At 46.6% G+C, this 26,491-nt stretch overlaps 1 protein-coding gene and 1 long non-coding RNA gene across 2 annotated transcripts in view; one reads left to right on the forward strand and one right to left on the reverse strand.

The window, feature by feature from the left end:
* The first annotated feature begins 721 nt into the window (after positions 1 to 721).
* BFSP2 (beaded filament structural protein 2) lies at positions 722 to 25,338 on the forward strand. The gene is made up of 5 exons (XM_034994910.1): positions 722 to 799; positions 1,825 to 1,986; positions 14,847 to 14,978; positions 21,785 to 22,005; positions 25,068 to 25,338. The coding sequence occupies exons 1-5, from the start codon at positions 731 to 733 to the stop codon at positions 25,072 to 25,074; spliced, it is 591 nt and encodes a 196-aa protein (XP_034850801.1). The 5' UTR covers positions 722 to 730; the 3' UTR covers positions 25,075 to 25,338.
* LOC118003767 overlaps positions 10,739 to 26,491 on the reverse strand; it is a 64,379-nt gene continuing 48,626 nt past the window's right edge. Inside the window, exon 2 of the long non-coding RNA XR_004677406.1 lies at positions 10,739 to 13,293. This is a non-coding gene — a long non-coding RNA (uncharacterized LOC118003767). The remainder of the gene's footprint in view (positions 13,294 to 26,491) is intronic.

The raw sequence follows: 26,491 nt of genomic DNA on the forward strand, positions 1-26,491 counted from the left end.
TTTCTCTCGGAGAGAACTGGCACACCCCTTCCCACGCAGCAGTAACAGGAAGAGCTGAGCAGCAGGTCCCCTTTCGTGAAAGACGAGCTGTCCTGTGGGTTTCAATCCCCACCTCTCCCTGCTGCCCAGACCCGGCCCTCATCCCCCATCTATATTCCCCACTTGGTCCCTGAAAGCATTTGGGTTTGCAGCCACAGTTTTAAAATTTCACACGGGCTCTTTGGAGACAGAAACCGGGTTTTTCATTTGGGGATCATTAGCCTGTGCTTAGCAGATTCTCAGTAATGTTTGTTAAAGGATCCTCGGGGGGAAAAGGATGACAAATCAGAATAATGGTGACATGCCACATCCCCCTACCTGGATCTCAACTCCTGGAGAAGCCTTCCCTAGAGTTCTGTGCTTCCAGGGCCCCATGAGCGTGGCAGCCTGTGAAGCTAGGTTATCACAAATTGGCTGGCATCACTTTCATTTTAATAAATCAACATGTAACACTTGCGTTAACAGTGCCCTCAGAGCTGTTGGAACGGTGACTTCTAACATCCATTTGTCTATCACATAATTGGCCTGTTGGTAACATTTGTAATCTGATTATTTCCCCTTTGGGGTTGCCCACCTATGCTGATTAAGCTCCTTTGTCTGCAGATATGAAAATGAGCAGCCATTTCGAAAGGCAGCGGAAGAGGAAATTAACTCTCTGTATAAAGTCATTGATGAAGCTAATTTGTCAAAAATGGATCTGGAGAGTCAAATAGAACGCCTGAAAGAAGAACTCTGCTTCCTGTCAAGGAGCTACGAAGAGGTAGGTGGGGGCCGGGCCGACGCTGGCTTGGTTGCGGCCCAGAGGCCCGCGCCTGTCTGGCGGAGCCGGCCGTCGGTGAGGCTAGCTCCTGTCGGCCTGTCCCCCTCGCCTGCCCCCGCGGGGCTGCGGACCAAACACGCCCGAATCCTTGCAGTGGGTGAGTGACGGCGGGAGTCTCCAGTGCAGACGGCTCAGGCCCCGGGCTGGGACACAAGGGGAGGGGAAGGCAGGTCCACGCTGGAGAGTGAGGGGGCCCGTGTCGGGCTGGAGAGAGAGCATCCCCGACCTCAAGGCCTTGTATTCCAGGTCTTTTTTTCTTTTCTAACGCTGCACTGAACGAACAAAATAACTCTGAAGCTAGACCCGGGCTGGGGTTTGCACGCACTCGTTAAGGAAATTCCGTCAGCTCACTGAGTGACAGGACTCAACGGGACCTCCCCCCATGACTCCGCCCAGCTGCCGGCGGAGCCGCGCGACTCAACCACCTCCCACGTGGCACTGTCTGAGCGGACCTGGAACGTGCTTTCAGCCAAACAAGTCAAAACCCATTTAACTCCGCTGCCCTTGGGAAGTTCCTTCTTTCGTCCGCCCTCAGGCTGACCACGGGCACTAAGGCCGCTTCCTCCTGCTCTTAGCTCCGCCGCTTGCCGCCACTCTCCGCCGCTCACCCTTCAGTGGCCTCCCAGTCTCTCCCAGCCTACTCTGACTTTACAGAATTCAGACATTTCATCTGGCTGTTGTTGCTTCCCCTGTGTTGTTTTGCGGTTTATGTATTTTGATATTTGCTTTGAGGGGGCCCGGGCTTGCGAACACCGGCCTGAGAAACGCCTCCTTCTTGCCCAAGACTGTGGCATGCGTGTGGCGAGGGGACCGGGGACTTTGCCAGTCTCTGTGAAGCCCCATGTTTGGCAGGAGCAGAACGAGAAGCACAGGGGTGCCCACAGACCCGGGCTTCTGCCGGCTGAAATTCTGTGTGCTCTCCTTGTCCCCTGGAGCTCACCTGGAGTGTATATTGTCATTCGCAGGATGTGAAAGTGCTGTACAAACAGCTGTCAGGGTCTGAGCTGGAACAAATGGGTGTACCCATCGGCACTGGTCTGGACGACATCCTTGAGACCATCAGGATCCACTGGGAGAAAGATGTCGAAAAGAACCGGGCGGAAGCAGGGGCCTTGCTCCAAGCCAAGGTGAGGCAGGACCTGCTCCCTGTGCAGAAGGAGGTCAAGCAAAGGTGAAAAGCAGTCAACATAGGAGAGAAGAAATGCAACAGTTTCGATCTCATTAGACATAAGAGAAATACAATTTAAAATAGTAACATTTTGCTTCCCTGTCTAAAGGTAACATGTTGAAAATGGTAATACTCAATGCCCACAAGTGCCTGGTGAAGTAGGTTCTCCCCTATATTACTGAGGAGTATAAGCTACTATGACATCTTTGAGCAAGGGAATTGATGATCTGTATCGAGAATCTTGAAATGCCCCTACCTACCAGTTGAAGAATCTAGACACTGTCCTAAAGAAATAATTGAAAATATAGATAAAATTTATATCTAAATGTATTCGCTGAAGCATTCATTATAAGAATGAAAAAAATTAGGCGGAAAGCACATAAATGTTTAATAATAAGAGTAAGGCTAAGCCACAACCTTTCCATGCAATGAAATACCAGGGAGCTATTAGAAATATTTACGAAGCATTTATAACAACATGGGAAATGCTCACGTAATAAGGTCAAGTGGGGGAAATAAGAGAGTACAGAAGGGTATGTACCAGGAACCAACAAACTTTTTCTGTCAAGCACCAAACAATAAATATGAGGCTTCCTGGGCCTGATAATCTATTACAACTATTCAACTCTGCCCTGGTAGTGTGAAAGACAAAAGGTAACACATAAGGGGCGGCTGGGTGGCTCAGTCGTTAAGCGTCTGCCTTCGGCTCAGGTCATGGTTCCAGGGTCCTGGGATCGAGTCCCACATCGGGCTCCCTGCTCTGCGGGAAGCCTGCTTTTCCCTCTCCCACTCCCCCTGCCTGTGTTCCCTCTCTCACTGTGTCTCTCTCGCTGTCAAATAAAAAAAAAAAAAAATCTTAAAAAAAAAAAAAGGTAACACATAAGCATGGCTCTGTTCCAATAAAACTTTATTTATAGAAACAAAAAGTAGGCTGGATTCACCTGCAGGCTGCAGTTGGCCAACCCCTGGTAGACATAGTAGAGAGCACTCAAACAAAGAAATGAGGCATCAAGAAAAAATTAGAAAGAAAACATTAAAATGTATTGGTGTTAACAGTGGTTGTCTTTGGGGGAGGGACCTATGTGACATGTTGAGATGTTTTTTTCTTTCTTGTTTTTGAGTATAATATTTTTTCAAGTTTTTCTTAAGCAGTATGAGTTATATGCATGGAGGGAAACATCTTTTATTAAACCTGGTAAATAATAAAGGAATTAACCAGAACATAGAATGCACAGGGTTTGTTCTTCCTTTCTCCATCTCCCATCCATGTATGACTTGGGGATTCTGAGGCACCGGGCGAGAAGAACAGAAGAGGAAGGAAAGTGTAGAGAACGTATGAAAAATAAGGTAGCTTATTTTTTTGAGAGAAAGCAAGCAGGCTCTTCCTGTGCTCTGGGTTACTGTTCAGTAGGTCTCAATCCCAGCTGCACAGCAGAATTATCCCAGAGCATTTTCAAGAATGCTCATGCCCAGGCCCCATCTAAGACCAATTAAATCAGAAGAAGGAGAGGGACTTTGTGACTTTTTTTCCAACTCTCTGGATGATTCGAATATTCAGCCAGGCTTGAGAGCCACCAGAGTTTATAAAAGCTACCAAAAAACAAAAAAACCCAAGGAAGACCTTTTCTGTTCTTTGTTCTCCCATGCCCCCTCAGTGCCCTGCCCCCTCAGTATCAACAGGAACCTTCCCAGCAGGGTCTTCACCAATTCTGGATCCATCAAAAACATCTTTACTCCGCCATTTCTCCACCCCGCCCCCCATCTCCTTTCAACAGCCCCTTTTCTTTCTGACCTTAATTCCTTGAGCCAGGTCACTGCAAACTCTTTTTAGGGCAAACAGTGCCTAGTAACCTCACAACAGGCAGTCTCCCACCACCCCCCCAACCAGGTGAGAGGGGGAACAACACAAAGGGAAAGTGAAACCAAACCATAGATTTGGTTTTGGTCCGTTGCTTCTTTTTTAAGAGACTCATGAATATTCATAATTCATGACCTTAGCCACCAGAGCATCCCCTTTCTTCACGTCAGAGGTGAGGAAACAGATTGAGAGAGGGCAGCTGATGTCCTGAGGTCACATGACTGGCTGGCAGCACCCTCGTTCCGCCCTCCTGGCTCTAGGGCCAGGCACCTTTTCTCCACATTGGGTAGTCGGTCCTCTTCCGCTCTGGTTCCCAAAGCGAGAGCTCTGAGGCCCAGGAGTTTGCAACCTTGCTTTTGTCCCAACACTCCTGGGGCATACCCCACACTGCAGTGATTATTTATTTATGGAAGGGGGATGGGGCATGGTAAAGAACAGAAAGAAATCCTGCATAGTGTGAAAAAGAAAAAATCCTGGCCATTATTACTCACCCTTCACCCTCTTGAGAATCATCACCAGCCCAACGGTAATTCAAGCATTAATTCTGAGGAGATTCATTAGTGTTTTTTTTTAATAGAGTAATCTGAAAGCTACATCTCAGAGAAAACAGACAGTACTTGTTTTCATTTGGCTGATGCTACCGGGGCCTCTTGCAGAGAGGTGGAGATCAGAAAATATTTGCAGAATGAGTGAATTCCTCTGATCGTCAACAGAGATCAGAACTGACAGCCAGAAGTCCTCCAATAAATAGTTTTGTCAGTCGCTGTCATGCCCTTGGGGGCTGACATTTGCCCATCCTGAGCACCTCTTGTTGGTTTCTTGGCAGCAAAGCATAAATGTGTAATGGCTTAGCAGACACTCCTTTCAAACCTTTTGCAGAGAGCGTACAGACATGTATTTAATTACCTTTCAGCCTGGGGAGGCTGAAAATTAATTGACATGATTAATTTATGTCTTTGTTTAGGTTTCCCCAGAAACTGACCCTGTGTGAGACAAATATTAAAGAGGAAATTATTTATCTGGAAGTTGGGGGAGGAGGGGGACAAAAATACCAGTAGAGAAGAAGTAGAGAAGGGAACCAACAAAGAACTCACTAACCAACCAGCACCCACTGTGGGAGACGGGACTCTGCACCCACAGGGTTTCTGGGGAACAGTACAGAATACAAGAGAGGGGAAAGGTGAGGAAGCTGGAGTAGTAATACCATCCCCATCAGACATCTGCTCTCTGCTAGCAGAGTGACCTCTCAAAGACTTCAGAGAAAGCTCTCCAGGCAAAGGGTAGAATCTGGCAGTGGAATGGAAGGGTGGGGAGAACCACATGTTTTGGGATAAAGGTTCCTGAGGGATAGAGGTTGATGCCATCAGCATCTGTTCCCAAGTTATCTGCTAACTCCTCTTAAGTCATTAAGCTTATAAAGAGGTTCGGGCTAGGTTCTCTCCAGCCTCGGCCATGGATGTTGGGAACTTTGGTAGTCCAGCTTTTGGAGCTTCTCAAGTTCTCAACATAACTCCATGTTTGGGGGGGGGTCAGTTTTGTCCAGAGAATTTCTGGAGGGTCTTCCAGGCCGGCCCTCCCTTGTCTGCTTGTTGTGGTTACCCAGCCCTAGGTATTTGGGGATGCTTGGGGAACCACAGACAACATGCCATCCCACCCTCCAGACCTCCTGGCTACCCACGGAATACATTCCCCTGTCTGCAACCCACAGACTCTAAATGGGCCACCTTGGGGAATATGGGAGAGCCTCTATCATTCACCTCTTTCCTAGCATTCCTATGCTGAGATGTTTCCATTCTGTAGCAGCAAGACAAGCTCTGTTTTGCGTTCTTTTTAAAATTTTTTTTTTTTTAAGATTTTATTTATTTGAGAGAGAGAGAATGAGAGACAGAGAGCATGAGAGGGAGGAGGGTCAGAGGGAGAAGCAGACTCTCCACTGAGCAGGGAGCCCGATGCGGGACTCGACCCAGGGACTCCAGGATCATGACCTGAGCCGAAGGCAGTCACTTAACCAACTGAGCCACCCAGGCGCCCAACCATTTTCTTTTCTTTTTTTTTTTTTTTAAGATTTTATTTATTTATTTGGGAGAGAGAGAATGAGAGAGAGAGCACATGAGACGGGGGAGGGTCAGAGGGAGAAGCAGACTCCCCACTGAGCAGGGGGCCCGATGTGGGACTCGATCCAGGGACTCCAGGATCATGACCTGAGCCGAAGGCAGTCGCTTAACCGACTGAGCCACCCAGGCGCCCTCTGTTTTGCGTTCCTAACCTCCTCCCTGGGATCTTCCTCCTGGAAGCCTCACTCCTGGAAGCCTCTTCTCTGTCCCTTGTTCACCAAATTGGGAGGATGTGTACAATAACCAAAGGCTTATTCAATTACCAGCTCCAGCTGGTGTGGTAGGGTAGGAGGTGCTGACAAGAGAGAACTCAGCTTCCTTTCAATAGCCCCTAGGGGCCAGGAACCCCACAGCAAATGCACCCATGCTGTCTCTTCTGATAGTGGTCTGCACTTGCCTCAGATCAGTTCAAGGGATTCGTGGTCAGGAACTTTAAGGAAGCTGTAACCATCCTGCCTTAAACAGCCAGGTGTGGAGACAGTTGAGCATGGAGAGGTGAGCAGATGGAGATGAATCGTGAGGTTTCTGGTTATTGGTAGGCTTAGAGCTGGAAGAGATATTAGCCACTGACTAGAGCAGTGTCCTCTAGTAGCAATTTCTGTGAGGATAGGACTGTTGTGTAGTCCGCACAGCCATCCAGGATGTGAGCCACTGGCCACATGCACTGTTGCGCACTGGGAATGTGCCTGATCCAGCTGAGAAACTAAGCTTTTACTTTTATTTAACATTTATTAATCTTTATCTAAATAGCTACGTGTGGCTAGTGGCTACCATGTTGGACAACATAGGTCTAGATCTAACCATGAACAGATTAGGAACCTTAGATAACATGTCTCCATATCATCCACATTCACAAACAATAATTTCCCCTGAAAGGGCAAATATTTTATATAGGCTGCCATATCGACACCCTCTCTTTGCTTGCTTGTACAAAGAAGAGTGAATATTTTCTAGAATATATGAAATTGGATTGGAATGGGTTTCTACTAGTCAACTGGGGTCACTGGCTCTAGATGACAAGATGGCCTGATGTGGTATCACCACGAGAGCCAACGGGGAGAGTTCCTTTCAAGGAGAATAGAAAGAGCAGAACCCCTAAAAGCATCTGTAATCTAGGGGTCCCTGTGTGTTGATGAGTTGGCTATAATCCCTGATGTCTCTTCAGTGAAACAAGCCATGGTCTATTCTGGTGTGCTTCCTGCAAGCACTGAAAGGGAGTCCTCTAGCCTTTCTAGTATGTCTCAGGGAGGGCTTTGCAAAAGGGCCCCAGCTCACTTTTATTTCATTTTTCATATACTTGGATTTTATGTAAGCATTTTTAATATGTAATACCTTCACTTGTTTCAAAGTTCAAAATGTACAAAATGATACACAGTGAAAAATGACATCCAACCCATGTCCCAGCCACCCAGTTCTTTTCTACAGGGTCAGTCAATGTTATCCTTTTACTATGAGTCCTTTCAGAGATACCATATGCACATCCAAGGAAATATGTATATATTCTCTCTCTCTCTTTACACAAATAGTAGTATTCAGAACATGCTGCTTTTTAGATGGCATGATATTATACCACAGTGGGCAGCAAACTATGGCCCACAAGCCAAATCTCACCCACTGCCTGTTTTAAGTAAGTTTTATTGAAACCCAGCTTTGCTCATTCACTTATATATTGTCTATGGCTGCATTTGCATATACCAGCAGAGTGGAATAGTTGCAATGGAGGCCATATGGTCTCCTAAACCTAAAATATTTACTGTCTGGCCCTCAACAGAAAAAAATGCCTGTTCTAGCAATGGATATCCCAGGATTTATTTAATGCCCTGCTGATCAATATTTAGGTGGCTTCCAATCTTTTGCTTTTATACGTTAGAATACGTATGTCCCTCATTCCCCAATATAGAAATATATTTGCTGGATAAATTCATAAGATGTGGAATTGCAGGGTCAAAAATTATGCACAGTGGTAATTTTGATAAATATTGTCAATTACCCTCAGGAAAGGTTGTAACAATTTACGTTCTCATCAGAAATGTTTGAGAGTGCCCATTTCCCCACATCCTCACCAATACTGTGAGTTCTCATACCTTATGATCCTTGTCAATATTAGAGGTAAAACATGGTTTTTCAGTACAGTTTTATTTTGCATTTCTCATATTATAAGGAAGGTGGAACATCTTTTTACATGCTGAATTCCAGCCATATTTGTTCTTGTGTATACTATCAGATCCTATCCCTTGCCCATTTTTATTAGGTCTTGGACTTTTTAGTACTGGTTTGTAGTGACTCTTTGTACACAGAAGAAATTAGTCCTCTCCCTGCAATATGTTGTAAATATGTCCCCAGCTTGTCAATTGTCTTTTTACTTAAGTTATGATGGTTCCAGGTGACTATAGGGTTACTATAGGAGCTGGGAGGCCAGGATTGGGTTCCCGTCACTGTATGTTACAGGAGCATAGCCAAGCTGGTTAGAACTGGGAGACAGAGTGAAGGGAATCAAAGTAGTTGTTAAAAGGGAAACTAAAGAGACTGTTGCATTGAGGTAGGCCCTGCCTATCTTTCACCTGTTCTTTACCCTTACCCAGTACAACATGTATATTGTAGAGGGCAATTCCAGGCTCTCAGCCTCCACGTTGTGTTTCCAACCCCACAGCTGGTCGACAACCAATATTTGAGTGACTATCTGTATAGAGGATCCCCCAACACGGTAAACTCTACATACTACCAAGATATCTGCACTCACTCGCTCATTCAGACTCCATTTGTCAAGCACAAAGCAGGTGCCAGGCCTCGTGCATGGGGCTGTGGGCACAAAGTCCCTGGCCATTCCTGGCCACCCGATTCTGAGATCTCAAAGCTATCTTTGGTATTTCTCAATGGTATTTCTTTCCCATGAAAAGGGTAGGGACCTTACTTCCAAAATAAGAGACTTGCAAAGATAAAATAACCCAAATCCCTGAGAAATTAAAGTAGTATGGTTTGCATTCAACACTTATCAGTCTCTGAGAAGAGACAGAGCAGAGGAGTCCCTTCTTCAGAATGGGATGATCTCCATGAACCAGAAGAAAAATACTATCGTTTAAACTTCTTCAATAATACCTTAAGAAGAAAAACGTATTTTTCTCTTTGGAACCACGCTCACTGCTGAGCCTGTTCCGCCGCCTTCTTCAGCAGTGTACCCTTCCTTATGACCGAGGGGCAGCAAGTCTGCAAAGCCAGGTGTCCCTCGGTGTGTCCTTGGGCAGCTTCCGCTGAGGCTGGGAATTGGGTCCCATAGCCTTTTGTGAGCCGCTTCAATGGCCAGGCAGTTCTTGTGTCAATCAATTCAAGGAGACACTTGGCTTAGCCTCGCCAGGCCAGCCCTCCTGCCAACACTGAAGTTCCACCGAGTGAGACATGTACTTCTTTTTAGTTCCCACTAAGGAGAACTCGTGTCTCAGGTGAAACCAGATGGCATCCAGCCTTCTCCCAAATAAATCCTACATCTGGCTCGAGTAGGTCAGGGGTGTGGATGCTGCTTGTCCACAGCTATCCTTAGCTAAATAACATTTATATGATACCCCATGGTCATTATAATACTGATAGCTAATCCTCCTAATGAAAAGGAGGTGAGATTTCATTCCATTGCTGGTGGACCCTCCATTTCCATAGTCCCTAACATGTGCCTAGGACACACTGTGGACCTTCAGTAAATGTGTTGGGCGTGCCCGAGGTGTAAAGCACCATGTTAGGTCCCCAGGGCAGACAGAGGCATCAGGAAGAAGTTGTCCCCCGCACACAAGGTACCTACAATCTAGTGTGAGTTTGGCTGAGTGCAGGTGGCAGGAAACGGAGAGAAAGACCATTCTTCTCCAAGGCAGAAGACAACATGCTTGAGAACAGCTCCAGCAGAGCATTTAGTAAGCGTGTACCAAGTGCCCAGACCAGGCTCTAAGCCCCTGACAGGCCTGTTCTCCTTTCATCTTCCCACCAGGAGTTAGGTATTGTGATCTTATCCATTTCATAGAGGAGGGGACTAAGGCACAGAGAGGTTAGTCACTTCCCCAAGAACACACGGTTCCAAAGTGGTGGAACTGAGATTCAGACCACACTCTGACTCCAGAATCATCACTCTGAACAGCTAGGTTGTCCTAGACAGATCACATGGAGTGTGGGGGAGTCTTGATTCAGTGTCTCATGGAATGTGAGGTTGAGAGGCCTTTGTCTTGAGGGTCCAGAAGGTTAGGCCAGACCTTTGTCATGATCTTCCCAAACCATGATTCTGTGCCCTCCCTGTGGGATAAGATTCCTCTGTGATACAAGACGGGGAACCCCTGTATCCCCAAGGAATCCACTGCTTTCCCTTTTTCCATGATAGTGAACACCATGAGATTAGTGTGATCCTGTGAGGTCTAAGAGGCTGCAGAGCAAGGCAGTCAGCTGTACTCAGCAGCAGAGCAAGGCTCTTGTAAAGCTCTTGTTCCCAGCTGCCAAAACAGAGAGCTTGAGCGGACTGGCTGAAATCCACACAGCAACTGCTGGAGAAAGGCAGAGTACACATTTCAGCCTCTCAGCACTCATCTTGGACACATGTTCTGCTAAGAACACCCCTGCATAGCAGAGGGATGGGTTTGGAGATGGCCCTTTCCCCCCTCCATGTGGGGACTCTCAAATACTTCCTCCGACTTACTCCAGAGCAGGCTGCTTTGCTTCTCTCCCATCCATCTTCCATGTGCACTTAATTTAAATTTTTTTATTCAAAATTTTTTACCCTATTTCAAAGTGTCAATATGCTCTCCTGTCCCAGAAATATAGATGGAGTGCAAACACGGCAGCCTAGCCCCTGCACAGCAGAGCCAAGATTTCAGGCTGGCTTGAAAGCCTGGGGACCAACATATTTGAATCTCATTAACATCCTAGCGACTGCACTGAGCAACAAACACAGTCCTACTTTCCTATCCTCAGGGTCTAGAATGACACACCTGCTGTATGGTCTGTGAGGAGAAATCCTGAAGGCATTGGGTTGAAATGGAAATAGAAGTAATTATTAATCAGGAAGCATAACTCTAAAAAGCCATTGGAGAAGAGCAGGTAATACATTTAGGTGAGTTAAAGCAGTTGACTGTCCCCAGATGAAAGGCAAGTATCACTTGTAAGCTGATTTGAGAAGGTACTGGGCATGATATAAAATGACACTGAATCTCATAGTGATCAAATTCATTTTTTTCTCTTTCAATCTTAATTAAACCGTATAAGAAAGAGTCCATTTGGTGCCAGTAGGTCATTAACACTTCTCTTATACTCATCAGTCTCATGTTTCAACAAAGAGAAAGCAGGCTTTGGGACTCAGCAACATGGTGGGCAGCATTTGCTCAAATATAATAACATTGGTTTATTTTAATTTTATTAATTTTTCAGCTATTTGTTGTCTATGACCAGTGATACAGTTTTACAGTTTTATTGGTTTCCGTAGCAATCTAGAACTTTGTTCCCATGGACCAGGCATCACATGGGAGTTTTAAATGCAGATTCCTGGGCCCACTCAGATCTCCTGAACCAGAACCTGCATTTTCACAAGCTCCCTGGATGATCCTGATGCACATAAAATTTGAGACCTTATCTACAGTTTCCATTTTAAACACATTTATCTACAAAGAGAAAGTGAATCAATTTAAATAAAAATTGTTTGAGTCAGTATTCATATATGTGAAAAACCATGCTGCTTGTCGAATGTTTGGGAAACACTCCAATAGAGCATTCATCCCCCCAGAGACCAGTGCATACCTCTGAATACAGACCACTCATTGTCTGGGTTGAGAGGAGGGCAGATCATCTGGGGAACTGTGGTGATAGCCTTGGCCAGTGGATTTACCCCAACCCACCTACCTAGGCTTTGAAATTTGCTTTCAGTGGGACTTGACTTCCACTCGTGCCCGCTTCTTACCCAGGGCGTGCTGGTATGTTTCATATCTGCTCTCCGAGGACAAATGTAAGCATGTGTATTTATGTGCCGGTCAGATTCACAATACCACGTAAAGGAACATAGAAGTTTCTGTTGATGTTTTCTTTATATAATTTTAGAGATAACATAAATTTTAGGATAAAATACGTACTTTGCTTTTCCGTTTGCACCTATACTTTCAGTGGGACTAGCTATTTCTTGCAAAATCTGCCAACTGTTTTTATAATTCTGTCATCGACAATAATGTCACAAAATCAGATTACAAAATATGCTCGATTATTAATATCCAATTAAGCAAAAAGTCACATCAATGATAAATGAGGATAGCTCTGATATGAATTTTGGTTGATATTTCCATTAACCTTAATGAGTCCTTTCATCAATGATATGAGTAACTTCTTTTAAATCAGATAATGGTTTGTAAATACTGGAAAGATATTCCCTCTAATTTTTTTGCTATTCATAATGCGACAGCTATAGACATGACCCATTTTAAGTTTAATCTGCTTTATTAACATTTTCTGCATCCCTTTAAGTCTAGACAGTCAGCAAAACAACAATTCAGTCCCTGATTTGTAGTGTTTGCCAATTTCCATGAGGTAAATAACTCTCACCCCAGCTGATTTCAAACTCCTAAGTTGAGGTAAATAAGCACAGAGTTTGGAAGAGATGCTCAGAAGCTCAGCATTAAATGTCATTTCTACCACACAGCTCCCATCGACATAAATAACTTTGATAGCACAGATAATGATAAAATGTAAATAAATTAGCAAGTGATGTGTTTGGAGTATCTGTTACCATTTTAACATAACTAATTGTAAGTGGATATAATTTAATTTTTAATAATAGCTGTGTTTACCGACCAGCTTACAAACTTCCTGAAAATTTAACCCTCTGCTCTCAAGAGCTCTCAGGAGCGGGCTCCAGCTGCCGGCTGGCCCCCTGGCCGCTCGGTGCACCTGCACCTCCCAGCTCCGTCTGTCTGCCGGAACCCGGCCCGCCCACCGCCCAGCCACCCACACAGCCCACCGGGCCAAGTCCCAATCCCAAAGACAGGGAGAGAAACGGGGCGACCCATCACAGCAGGACTTGACAGACCACGAGGAAGTTTGAGAGGGGTCCACCTTCACTTTGGGGAAGACAGCTCCACTTTTGGGGGTCTTGATGGATTGGCAGAAGCAGCGGCTTTCAAACCTGGTTGAGAGCATAGTTCTGGCATCAGCCGCGGCAGGGAGTCCAGCTCTGTCCCTTATAAGCCATACGATCTTGAGGAAATAATTCAGTCTCTCTGCCTCGGTTTCCTCACGTAAAATAGGAGTAACAATGACACTTGCTTCATAGAGTCGTGAAGATTAACTGAAATAATGGACACTGTTAATGGAGTGCTTGGCACAAAATAAGTGCTTAACGTGTATTAGTTATCAGTAGTAGTATCCAACCTACGGTGGCTTTTACAAACTCATTTTTGGCTAATATTACTTTTTACGTATAGAAAAATATATGCAGTCACTATTTGCGTACTTTTAAGGCTCTAAAAGTTTCCGCATGTATAACCTAATGGAAGCCTCATAGGTACTCTACTCGCTGTCATTTGCTTTCTGTGGACAGGGACTGGGGCTCAGAGAGGCTGAATGATGGTCCAGGGACACACAGCCATGGACTGACCAGTCTGAGCTGGGCCCACAGCTTCCATTCTCCTTTAGCTGATCCCAGACTTTTAATGGACATTTTTGTTGACCTCTTTCTAGCTCTCACACAGGAAGAACTACACCTGAGATATGGGCCCTTTGACCTGGGTTTTCTTAGTCAGTCAGTTAAATTGGACTATTTTTGCATAACCCTATAAATAAGTATTCATATGTAGTAAAAATGGTCAATCCAGACAGCCAGTAAACTAGGAGAGAAAACAGGGTTTTTTTTCTCCCGTATCACTGGCTTAGAGACATGCGTCAGAATGTACCAAAGATGAATGAAGGTGATCTCTAGTTTTTCCCCTTTCCTCCAGCAGAGAGAAAGAGTAGCAATGACCTATCCCCTGAAAGTATGGGAAAGAATCAGACTATGTCCTTGCTGAGGGAGAAATTGCGAAACACAGACCTTCCCCTGGTGTTCACAGTTGTGGCCAGACTGGTTTTTACAAGGAAACGGGGACTATCAGACCAACTTGGATAGTTCCTCATTTGAAGAAGGTGTGGGGCAATCAGCACTGGCTGACAGCGTTGGAACCGGTTACGAGTTCTCTGAAAGGCAATTTGGCAACATCCATCAAAATGGCAAATGCATACCCTTTGACTCAGCAGTCCCGCTGCAGGGATTTACCCGTCAGAGATACTCCCGTATGTGGAAAGTGAGGGTTGTAGGGTTATTCTTTACACCATTGTTTGTAACAGGCGAAGACTGGAAACAATCTAAGCACGCATCAGTGCAGGGCTTCTGAATAGTTACGGTACTTCCAAACAAGGCAGTATTATGGAGCCATTGAAAAGAATGTCACTGATCTATATATACTGGTAGGGAATATTTTCTAAGATATATTAAGTACCAAGGCAAGGAGAGGATGATCATATATATTTACTTATAAATATATGAAATATTTCTGGAAAGAGGTATAAGAAACTGGAAACAGAAGAACTGGGTAAGTAAAGCATGGGACAGAAGGAGACTTTCTTCTATAAATCCTTCAGAAAAAGCTTTTGAATTGTATTCTACTTGCATGTACTCTGTGTTCAAACTAAATAAACGCTTGGATACAAATCGGTGGGGGCGCCTGTGGAAAAAGGGATCTTTCCATCTGCCAGTTGTTTGCTCGGAGTCAGAGGCCGTGGAGCGGTCCCTGGGGAGGGCGAGAGGGAAGGGGGGTTCGGGCTGTCCACGCTCCCCTGCTCACGCGGAGACCTGACCCTCCACAGCAACAGGCAGAGGTGGCCCGCCGGGCGCAGACGCAGGAAGACAAGCTGGCCGCTGCCCTCAGGCTGGAACTGCACAACACTTCGTGCCGGGTCCAGAGCCTCCAGGCCGAGACGGAATCCTTGCGGGCCCTGGTGAGTGGGCCGGGAGAGCCCCGGCATTTCTTATGTCAATTTTAACTCTCAACTGTTGAGCTGTAGTCATCTGGGTCGGAGTTCACAAGAGATGCCCACCTCCCAGCAGGTTGAGTCTTGAGGCCAGAAAGGGTCAGCTGATACCGAACCACAAGTATGGTGAACGCTGTTAGTGCCCCACCGAAACACCCGACACCAGGCCACCGCTGTGACTGTCGACTGCTTACACCCCTAGATGCCCCACTTGTCCAGAGAATGGGCCTCAGCCAAACAGTGCACACCTGGCCTGGGCGGTTAGGCCCGCCTCCTCCAGCCCTCAGCCAATGACTAGCTGAGGTGGGGTTTAAGAGCCCAGCCCGCTTGCTTCCGAGTGGAATGGGTTGCACCCTGTAATTCACACTCGCTGGCTCTCTGTGGGATCAGGCTGTACCAGATTCCAATGGAGACTCCTCCTGGCTTAGCGCCTTCCTCTGCCCTATCCTGCTTTCCTTGCTCCCCTTTTCTTGAGAGCAACCCCTTAATTATTTACATGTACCAGGATCCCTGCCTTAGGCTCTGCTTCTGGGGAACCCCGAACTAAGACTAGGAAGCTCCTCAGACTCACTGGGATTTGTGGGAAGGTCTCCTGCATTATTTATTATTAGTAGTGATTAAAATAATTATTAATAATTTAGCAATTCACCCTCTGCTCTCTGGGGTCAACTGAAGTTATTAGGGTACCAAGCCCATAGCTCCTGCTCGATGCCCCCTGCGGGGGCCATGTGTACTGATTTGAACCACAAGTGTGTTGTCCACACTGGAGTGCATGAAGGGATGGTTCATGTAATCTTTGTGCAGCTGAGGTGGGTCTGGACTCCACTGAGGCCCAAGGAGCCCCTGTCTCCCATCAGCTTCAAGCCTTGGGAAAGTTCCAATACTATCACTAGTGCCCCTTTCTTCTACCACTCCCCATATACCCTCCTCATCTCAATTTTGCCACCCAAAGCTGTTCCATCACCAAACCAGCAGCCCCACCTCCCAATGCAGTCTTAGTCTACCATCAAGTTAGCTCAAGGATTTATTCTAGTTGGTTCCCTCAGAAACAATGTTTTCGGTGCCCGTGGCCAAGATCATTCCATCACCCCCAGTTCCCCTCCTCACGTGTCTTCAGTTCCCTTGGGTCCACTGTCCTCTGACCAACAAGGTCACAAGCTGCCCAGTCAGCTCAGGGAGATGTTCGTCTTGCCACAGCATAGCACAACATGATACACGTCTCGTTGCTACATTCTGTGATGGGATCAGGGTCAGTGCGAGGGGATGTGAGAAAAGGATTTGAGGTGAGAAAAATCGAGAAACTACAGCCTAAAACAATGCTACTTTAGCTTAAAAATTGTCTGAAAGACATTGCATTATTTACTAAGTTAGGTGAATTTTATGCTCATCAGTTTTATTCACCTACCATAACCCTTGATCCTAATACTAGGAGTGCTGCCTTTTGCCCAAGCCCCTTTAAGCCTGGTTAAGGGGCTGCCATTTATTCCCCAGATGTCCTTGTGGCTGCCAAAATTGCCTTCTTCCAGTGATAAAAAGTGCCAGGCAGGGATGCCTGGGTGGCTCAGTCAGTTAAGCGTCTGCCTTCGACTCAGGTCATGATCTCAGGGTCCTGGGATCGAGCCCCGCATCAGGCTCCCTGCTCAGTGGGGAGCCTGCTTTCCCCCCCCCCTCCTGCTCCCCCTGCTTGTGCTCTCTCACTCTGTTTGTCAAATAAATAAATAAAATCTTAAAAAAAAAGTGCCAGGCAAAATATTGGGCATATACTCAACCCCACATCATCAGAAAAGCCTGGATGAATTGCACCTGGATGGAGGTGGCGCATTACTTAGCCACACATATACTGGCTGCCTACTGTGTGCTAAGCCCTCTGTGAGGTAGGTCCCAGGGACGTAAACATGAAGTGGATGGTTCCCGTCCTCTAAAAGCTCATGACCAGATTGGGTTCCACCAAATGACTGAACACGGCAGAGGGTACTGTGCTCCCAGAGCAGTTGCTCCCAGCAGCCTCCGTTCTCAGCGAGCGCCAGCCTGCCCTCACCTCTGTCCTTCGCAGACGCTGTCACCTGCACCATTCTGCAGGTAAGGTTTAAGTCCCCGAACAGGAGATCTTCTGTCTTCTGTTTCCAGCCTCAAAATGTCTCTGAAGTTTTATCCACTCTCTCCTCCCTTCAGTAAACTTGCCCTGTCTACTGTTGCCCCATCTGGGACATTCCTCTATCTACTGTCCCCTCTCTTCTGCATTTTCAGTGTCCCTCCCCCCTGAGATTGCCTGGGGGTAAAAGAGAAAGCCTTCCTTCACCAGACCTTCCAGCACCACCCAGTGCTTGGGCTTCATTCACAGACCAGCCCAGATTCTGCAGGAAGGGAAATGCCTAGAACTCACCCTTTGCTCTCCTACACTTGAGCCTCTGGACATGTTCTTCCCATGGCTGCAAGGAGACCCCTCCCCCCAACTCTACCCACCTCTACCTGTCCTCACACCCTTGGCACAGGTGAGGTAGAAGATACGCAAGTGCTACACCCAACGAAAAGCCTAGATCACAGGTGGGGTGACCTCTCCACCTGCCAGCCATTTGCATTCAGAGCCCTGTGGTTCATGTGGTTATATCAGCTCATCCACTGACATCACATTAACTTCTTCAGGGCAGAGACCATGTCTAATTTGTTTCATGTCCCCAAAGCACTTGATGAGTGTCCAAAATGTAATTTCTTCAAAGAGATGCTAATAGTCATGAGAGCATGCTCACCTGCATTCTCTCATTGGACCTTCATAGAAACACTGAGAAGTGTAGGGGGCTGGGACTGACATCCCATTTTGCAGCAGAGCAAACTGTGGTTCAGGGGTTTGCCCATGAACGGGAGTAACAAGTGGAGGGGCTGAGCCCTTCTGGCTCTATTTCTCTACTAGACCACAGCGGGCTTCTGGAATTGGGGATTGGCACTCACTCTGGAATCTGGAATCTTGACTCCCCTACTCATTAGTGCAGTGACGTCTCTAAGATTCTGTTTTCTCACTTGCGAAGTGAGGATCTGTTTGGGTTATCATAAGCATCTGCTGTGTTGGTGGCTTAAGACAACAGTAAAAAATGTGTTCAATTGAGGCGGAGTCCGGCAGAGACAGCTGGGCATCTGCTGGGGCCAGACCATCCAAGAATGGTGGCTTCCGCTCACATGTGTGGGGCCTCAGCTGTGCATCTCTTTTTCTCCCTCCATGGGGCCTGTCCAGGTGGCTAGCTCTGACTTCCTCAAATCATGGCAGTCATGTAGTCAGACTTCTGATGTGGCATCCGGCTTTCCTCAGAGCACCCGCACAGAAGCTACCAGGCCTCTTAACACCTGGGCTTACAAGTCCCTGAATATCACTTATACAGAACTCTGTTGGTCTTAGGAGGCACGGGCCATCTCAGATCCCACAAGAAGAGAAAGAAACGCCACCTCTTGATGAGGCAGTGGCAAGGCCACCTAGAGAAAGAACACGTGGGATGGAGACAGGGATTGCAGCCGTCTTTGGAAATGTGATCTGCTGCCAGATGGAACAGAATTTACCTCATAAAGTCAGGGGGATGATTGATGAAACAATGCAGGTCAAGCACTTAGGACAGTGCCTGGCACAGAGTGAGCAGTCAATAAATGGTATCTATTACTGGTTATCATTGTAAAATTATTATTATAACCCCGGGTATAGCAATCCCAAGTTGGCATCATCTGATCACCTCACTTAAACCCCATGGTCCTGCCTGCTGGAACCAACCGAAAGAAAACTCACACCCCCAACCAGAAGACTTAGGAGTAGTGACATGCTGGCTGTGCTTGGGACCCAGGACGGGCTGCCTCTGTCCCCTGCTAGCTGGTAGATCAGAGCTCTGGTCCCTGGGCCTTACAGCCGAGGTTAGGAGCCCAGACAGCCGGAATAAGAAGCACACCTTTCTGCAGCTTTCAAATGGACAGCTCAGTCCATCCAGCCATCCCTATTATCCTCGGTCAGAGCAGACTGCCCACACACAGGGCCCCCGCAGCTCATGCAAACCTCAGACAGGCGAGCTGGTGGCGCTTGCAGCCCCCTTTGCCAGCAAGGCACTGTTTGTATTGGCAGCCAGGGACCCGTAATGGTGCTTAAAGCCTACTGAGCTCTGTGTTCCGTCAGCTCAAATCAGGAATGGAGCTCAAGGCCAGAAATCACATAAGGTCACTATTTTTACTTTCTGGAGGGCTTAGCAATTCAATCTCCAGAAACTGGGGAATAAGTGTGCTTATTGTTGTGTTGAGCTGTGCTGCTGTGGGGGCTGGAACTGGGAGACGGGCGGCAGTGGCCTGGCTGCCATCACTCGAGCCCAAGCGTCTCTGTGAGAACCAGGCCAGGATGTCAGGGACTTAGCGGGGAAAGCTGGACCGGGACTCTGAGGATGGGACAAAAGAGACAGCGAACCTCTGATAGGCATTTCCGCGAACCTACATTGGGCAATGGTCCCTAAGTCATCAAAGAAAACCTCAGGCCACATGGAGAAGTCACCTGTGAACATGGAGCAAAAACTGTAGACAGATGATCCAAACGTGATTCCATGAAAGTTTTTTCCAAATCACAGCTGTTACAGGTCCAATGTCAACACTAAACACTACAAACCAAGCAATTTCCTGATGAACAAAGGAGGAAAACCCAGAGAGTTTGGAACAAGTGATTCTCAAAGTGCAGGTGGCCATTTCTGCATCTTCATTGCCATAGAGGGGTTTTCAGATCTCACCAAAATAATAACCCTAGACCAGATACTGATCCAGATTTTTTTTCTACTAGTCACATTTTTTGCCACCTGTAAGTATACCTAGGATGGGAATCTGACTCAATATTCTTATATCCTATGGAATTAAGATGGTTTAAATAAGATGATATGGTGGCCCCTGCTTAACAGGAGCCATGATTCAAGATGGCATCCTGACCAAGAATCTTCCATTTCAACCACAGTAATCAAAAGGGTATGAAAAATCTCCTCTTAGGGGGCAGGGTACAGAAAGTTGTATTATTGAGATTTTACTCCAATTTGAAAAGATACTTATCTGTTGTTATGTGTCATATAAAAAAAGCCGGATGCTAAATTATAGGTGCACCATGATGACAACTACTAAAAAATGTTAAAGATAGATGCACACAGTTTTTTAAAGGCGTTTATTGGTCAGCCCTACAGTGTGCAAGGCTTGCTATATGGGAAGATGAGGTTTCCAGTCTAATGGGGAGACAGGTAGGGCAATAAGTGTAACCATAATACAAGTGCTGTCATCCTGGCAACACACCCGTTTGAGCACCTACTCTGTGCCAGCCCCTGTCTTATCATGGGAGTTACAGAAACTTCCTTTCTGCTCTCAAGAGTTCACCGTCTAGTAGAGGAAACATGCCCCTAAGAAGCTCAGCCCACTATTACAAGTTTAAGGGCATGCATGTACTTGGGCAGCCATGGAAACCCAAAGGAGGGGCCCCTAACCCGGCCTGGTGGGGGAAAGGGCAAGAGACAATCAAGGAAGTCTTCCTGGGGGAGGTGACCCCTAAGCTTGGACTTGGGGATGAGTAGGAATGATCCAGGTGAGAAGGAAGGGGAGATACAAATCCAGATTCGGACTTTGGACAGAGCACAGTGGCTGCTATGTGGAGAATGCAGGGACAGGAGGAACTAGAGACCAAGAGATGAGCTACAAGCTACTGAGGTTACCCCAGGGTAGCAGTGATAAGCATCCATCCTGGGCACCGGTGCCTGGGGGAGAGAGGGCATAAATGTGAAAACTTTCCAGAATATATAAGAGGCAGGACTCCATGATGATTGAATCAGGGAGGGGAGGAAGATGAGGGACATGGCTTTGCCAGGTTTCTAGTCCATGCGAACTCACCAGCGGAAGCACAGATAGGAGAGGCAAACAGGTTCCGAAAGAAGCCAGTGGCTCCATTGTGGACACGTTGATTTGAGGTGCCCTTGGACTGTATACATTTCCAGGAAGAAATTCAGTAGCAGGTTTATGCTCAGGGGGAGAGGTCTGTCCTGGAAACATCAATGCAAGAGTCACCGGGAGAGAGACAACTAAAATCATGAGGGTGGCAGAGACCAACCAACGCAGGCGCAGGAAAAATGGCTCAGAGAGAAACGGGCTCAGGACGGGGCAGTGGGGAGCCCACAGGGAAGGGGCAGCAAGGGGAAGAGGCATTAGCCAAGGTGTGCTACTAACACACTAAAGAAAAACCTGCTGAGTATATATAGGCCAGAGACATTCATTCTAACTCCGGCAATCTGGGCAAGCGTGCTGGAGGAGAAGGCATTTTAACTGAACGATGGAAGGGGTTTCAGCAGTAGAGGAGGAAAGGACCCCCCAGGGAGTGAGAAATCATGAGCAAAAAGGCCCAGAGGCGGTTCAGAGAGCAAGATTTGTTTGAAAAAAAAAAACACCTGCAAACTGCCTCCCCTTGTGTGTATGTCAATTTCTCACTCTCATTTTTTTCTCACATTATCTTTCTCACTCATTCTCTCTCATCAGTATACTTCATCTTTCTGCCTCGCCTTCTTCCCCTTTTCTCTATCTTCCTCCCCGGGCCCCCTCATCAGAAACATGGGTGAATTAGACTAAACAAGAGTCTGGCCTCCGGAGGAGGATTCATCACTCCCCCCGTAAGCCGGCCATTGTCCTTGGAGTAACGGCCAGCCCAGGCCCAGCGCAGCACTTCCCACAGCTGTGCCCAGCTCCCTCTTCGAGGGCCCTGCCTGCGGCCTCGGGTGTGGACTGCGTTCTCTCTTTGGCAGAAACGAGGCCTGGAGAACACGTTGCACGACGCCAAGCACTGGCACGACATCGAGCTCCAGAGCCTGGGCGCCGTGGTCAGCAGGCTGGAGGCGGAGCTCAGGGAGATGCGCTGGGAGGCCGGGCAGCAGCAGGAGGCTCGCGAGCATCTGCGGGCGCGCAAGGCCCAGCTGCAGAGGGACGTGGCGTCCTACCACGCCCTGCTGGACAGGGAGGAGAGCTGGTAAGCCTCTCCTCGCCCCGCATTCCTGTGGCAGCTCTACGTACTCACAGGTTCGAAATTAGAAGTTTCCAAACACTATAGAAGCAACTAAGGTAAGAAGGAGAAATCACCCTCAAACTCCCCAACACACACACACACACGTGCGCGCGCACACACTCCCACAGCCTGTGTCCTTGCAGGATTTTTTTTTTCAAATGTATGCTTCTCAATTTAAATGCAATTAATTAACATATAATGTATTATTGGTTTCAGAGGTACAGGTCTGTGATTCATCAGTCTTATATAACACCCAGTGCTCATTACATCGCGTGCCCTCCTTAATACCCATCACCCAGTTACCCCTTCCCTCCGTGTCCCTCCCCTCCAACAACCCTCAGTTTGTTTCCTATGATTAAGAGTCTCTTATGGTTTGTCTCCCTCTCTGGTTTCATCTTGTTTTATTTTTTCCTCTCTTCCCCTATGATCCTCTGTCGTGTTTCTTAAATTCCACGTATCAGTGAGAGCCTATGATAATTGTCTTTCTCTGATTGACTTATTTCGCTTAACAAAATACCCTCTAGTTCCATCCATGTCATTGCAAATGGCAAGATTTCATTTTTTTGATGGCTGCATAATATTCCATTGTGTGTATATATATATACCACATCTTCTTTATCCATTCATCCGTCAATGGACATCTGGGCTCTTTCCACAGTTTGGCTGTTGTGGACATTGCTGCTATAAACATCAGCCCTTCGGATCCCTACTTTTGTATCTTTGGGGTAAATGCCCAGTAGCGCAATTGCTGGGTCATAGGGTAGCTCTATTTTCAACTTTTTGAGGAACCTCCATACTGTTTTCCAGAGTGGCTGCACCAGCTTGCATTCCCACCAACAGTGTAGGAGGGTTCCCCTTTCTCCACATCCCCGCCAACATCTGTCATTTCCTGACTTGTTAATTTTAGCCATTCTGACTGGTGTGAGGTGGTATCTCATTGAGGTTTTGATTTGTATTTCCCTGATGCCAAGTGATGTTGAGCACTTTTTCATGTGTCTGTTGGCCATTTGGATGTCTTCTTTGGAAAAATGTCTGTTCATGTCTTCCTTGCAGGATTTTTCTATTCGTATATTCACATCTGCAGATATACACATACACACACATGGACATACTTCTACATGTTTGGACATACCGAGGACATACATGCTGTTAGGAGTACTTTCAGCTGCGGGTAATAGACCCTCATTAATGGGGCTACAAACCAATGCTCCTGAAACTTTAATGTGCACTCAGAACACCAAAACCTGAGCATATTTTATTTTTTATTGAACTATAATAAACATGCAGTATATTAGTTTCAGGTGTATGATATAATGATTCAACATCTCTAGACATGACTCAGTGCTCATCAAGATAAGTGTGCTCTTAATCCCCTTCACCTGTTTCCCCCATCCCCCCACCTCCCCTCTGGTTACCATCAGTTTGCTCTCTCTATTTAAGAGTCTGTTTTTTCACTCATAGGTAGAATTTAAGAACAAATGAACAAAGAAAAAAAGAGACAAACAAAAAAGCAGATTCTTAAATACAGAGAACAACCTGGGGACTTTTTTTTTAATGCAGACTCTGCTTCACTAGGTCTGGGGTAGGCCAGAAATTCTTCAAGTCTAACAAAGCTCCCAGGTGATGACTATAACTGCTGGCCCACAAACTACACTTTGAGTGGCAAGGGCACAAACTGTGCTTATTTAAGAGTTCCAGAAATAAGGAGGTCTAGGCCCCTCAGTGATTTCATTAAGGTCCCAAGCTCTTTCATCTTCCTGATATACCATCCCTGATATATGGGCTTTTTGTCTTCATTTCATTACCCATGGTTGCCAAATGCCTACCACAGCTCCAGACTCATATCTTCATTCATGGTAGAAGGGGAGGGAAGAGGGAGGCAGCTCTCTTCTTTTATCAGTGAAGGAAAAACATGTTGAGAAGACCTCCAGTGGATTTTCCCTTACATCTCATTGACCATAACCTGCTCACATGAGCATACCTCCCTGCAAGGGATGCTGGGAAAGAAATTACTTAGCTTTTCCAGCCTCCATAGTGGAGAGAATCAAGGGGTAGGAATGGCATATATATTCTGTATATGTATATATGTGTATGCACATGCACACAGGTATGTGTATATTCGCAGTCTTTTTTTAATGGGTAAGGGTTCCAGGAGCATATGTGTAAGTCTTGGGATTCTGCTTCCTTGCCAGCTTGTTAAGGAAATCCAAGCTTTATTCTATCATAATTCTGTATCTTCACTTTTCCCTCCAAAGTCCCTTCCAAGACATACATTGAATAATGAATAGAACATCAGCTCTGAGAGACAACTTAGTGATTACATAATCCAACCCCTCAATTTCAGAGAGAATACAAAAGCCCAGAGCAGAAAAGGATGTGTTTGTGATCACACGGGGAGGTGGAGGCAGAGCTGGGACTGGAGCCCAGGTCTCCTGGCTTCTCCAAGGTGCTGTGTAACATTTTTCTCCCGAAGGCAAGAGAACTGTATAGAAGCAACAGAATCCTCCCTCTTTTCCAATAGAGAATATGTCATCCAGCTCCTTCCCGACTGTCTTTTTATTGCATTGATTTCTGCTGATTATAAAAGCTAGATGTTCCTAACAAAGCTCATTTTTTCACATGCCCTTGAACATCTGAATATATACATAAAATTGTTTTAAACATATGCAAAAAGTAATGAGTTAGGCTGAATTTACTTCAAGAATATAAGAACTCCACTAGTGAGTGCCCACTAGGTACCAGCTCAGTCTTAAGCTCTTTATCTTCATTTCTCCCCAAAACTCTGCCAGGATGACATCATTCTCCCCATTTTACAGACAGGAGACAAAGCCTCAGAGAGCTGAAGTCATTTGCCCGAGGTCACACTGCTAAAAACCATGGAACAGGGGTTTGAAACCCAAACTGCCTTGTTCCAAAGGCCAAATTCTTTCCATGAGACTCTTGCCTTTCCTGTACTCCCACTATGACCTCTTTACTAATTTTCATCATCTACAACTTCTCTCACTTGCGTTTTTTGTTTGTTTCAGCGAATGAAGGAACTTCTCTTTTCACGAAGAAAATGCTGCCTCCCTCACCAAGTGACCAGTGAAGTTCCTAGAGGAGTTTCCCCCACATCGCCTAGACTCCCACCACCACCCTACCCTCCCAAGCTGCATTCCTTGCTGGATTCCCTGGTTGATTCAGCTTAGTCTGAAAAGCATCCTGGAAGTGGAGAGGGTCCTTCTGCCTTAATTTAAATAGTCTGTAACTTGATCAACCTTCCTTGTCCCTCTCCAAATAAATGCTTTGTGTGTGGCTTCCAGTCTGCCCACCTTGTTCAACCCACTGTCAGGTGAAGATGGATATCACTTTACCTGCCTGGCTTTTTGCTCCCAGAGCCATTCGTAATGGCTTCTGCAGGGGTCCTTGAGCATGACGGCATCTACCTCGTCATCCAAGGGTCAGCTGCTCTTGGGTTCATGAACATAAACGTGCGGCTTAAGCAAGACTTGTGCCCATGGCATGTAAGATTGCCACAGTTCGGGGGCAAAAACAACACTCTTGCTAGACAGCGGATTGGCCTGGTGCTTTGTTGAATATATCATGATCGTAAGCATCACAGAGCATTCAGATCTCTCTCATGCACTCTGCACAGGCATATTCGTGCAGACTCACACATCTCACTGCGATGGCAGAGCATCTCTCAATCAGTTTAAACGGTACTTCAAGTCGGGGAGGGGGGTATTAATTAGGTTGTGGTTGCCTACCCCACTGGCAGCCTCAGAACTTTTTTCCAGGATCCTTCCCCCTGCCTTCTCAGGGCCTAGCCCAGCCAAATATAGTGTGTGAATCTGCCACCGACCCAGGCAAGACTCCCTGCCTTCTGATTAAAACTGAAACCACCACCTGTGTCCTACCACAGGCTCTCAGTGTCTCCAAAACCACACACACAAAGCCCAGCCTTAATTTCTGAATTCTTCCCCCAAGCTTCTGTTAGTCCACCTGCCACACAGAATTACAGACCAAAATATCCACACAAGTCTGTCCTCCTAAGTGGCTAATCCAGACAGGGGGATGTGTCCAATATGGGCACATTCAAAGACACCCTCCCCCCACCCCTGGGGTTCCAAAGAGCCAAAGCCAACATAAACAAAAGAAACCTTCTTTACCCTTAAGAACGCTTAAAAGAGAAGCAAGGCAAGAAGTGGGGTCTCCTGGTTGACACCGCGCCAACTGGCTTTCCTTTTTGGTTTCTAGGATCAAAGGGATTGTATTAGCAAGTCATGTGGGCAGGACAGCTATTTACAGCTTGCACCACACCTTTACATAATTCTGTTTGTGGTCTGAGGCTCAGAAATAGTCAAGGCACCACCTGATGCTACATCTCTGCAAAGCACCAATCCCTGCACAGCTGCGTGCTCCCCGGTGCCCTCCGTGGAAGCAGTGGGTACAAGGGGCTCCCTGGAAGAGG

Source organism: Mirounga leonina, unplaced genomic scaffold (genome assembly GCF_011800145.1).
Source record: "Mirounga leonina isolate KUSES-001 unplaced genomic scaffold, KU_Mleo_1.0 Mir_115, whole genome shotgun sequence".
NCBI lineage: Eukaryota > Metazoa > Chordata > Mammalia > Carnivora > Phocidae > Mirounga > Mirounga leonina.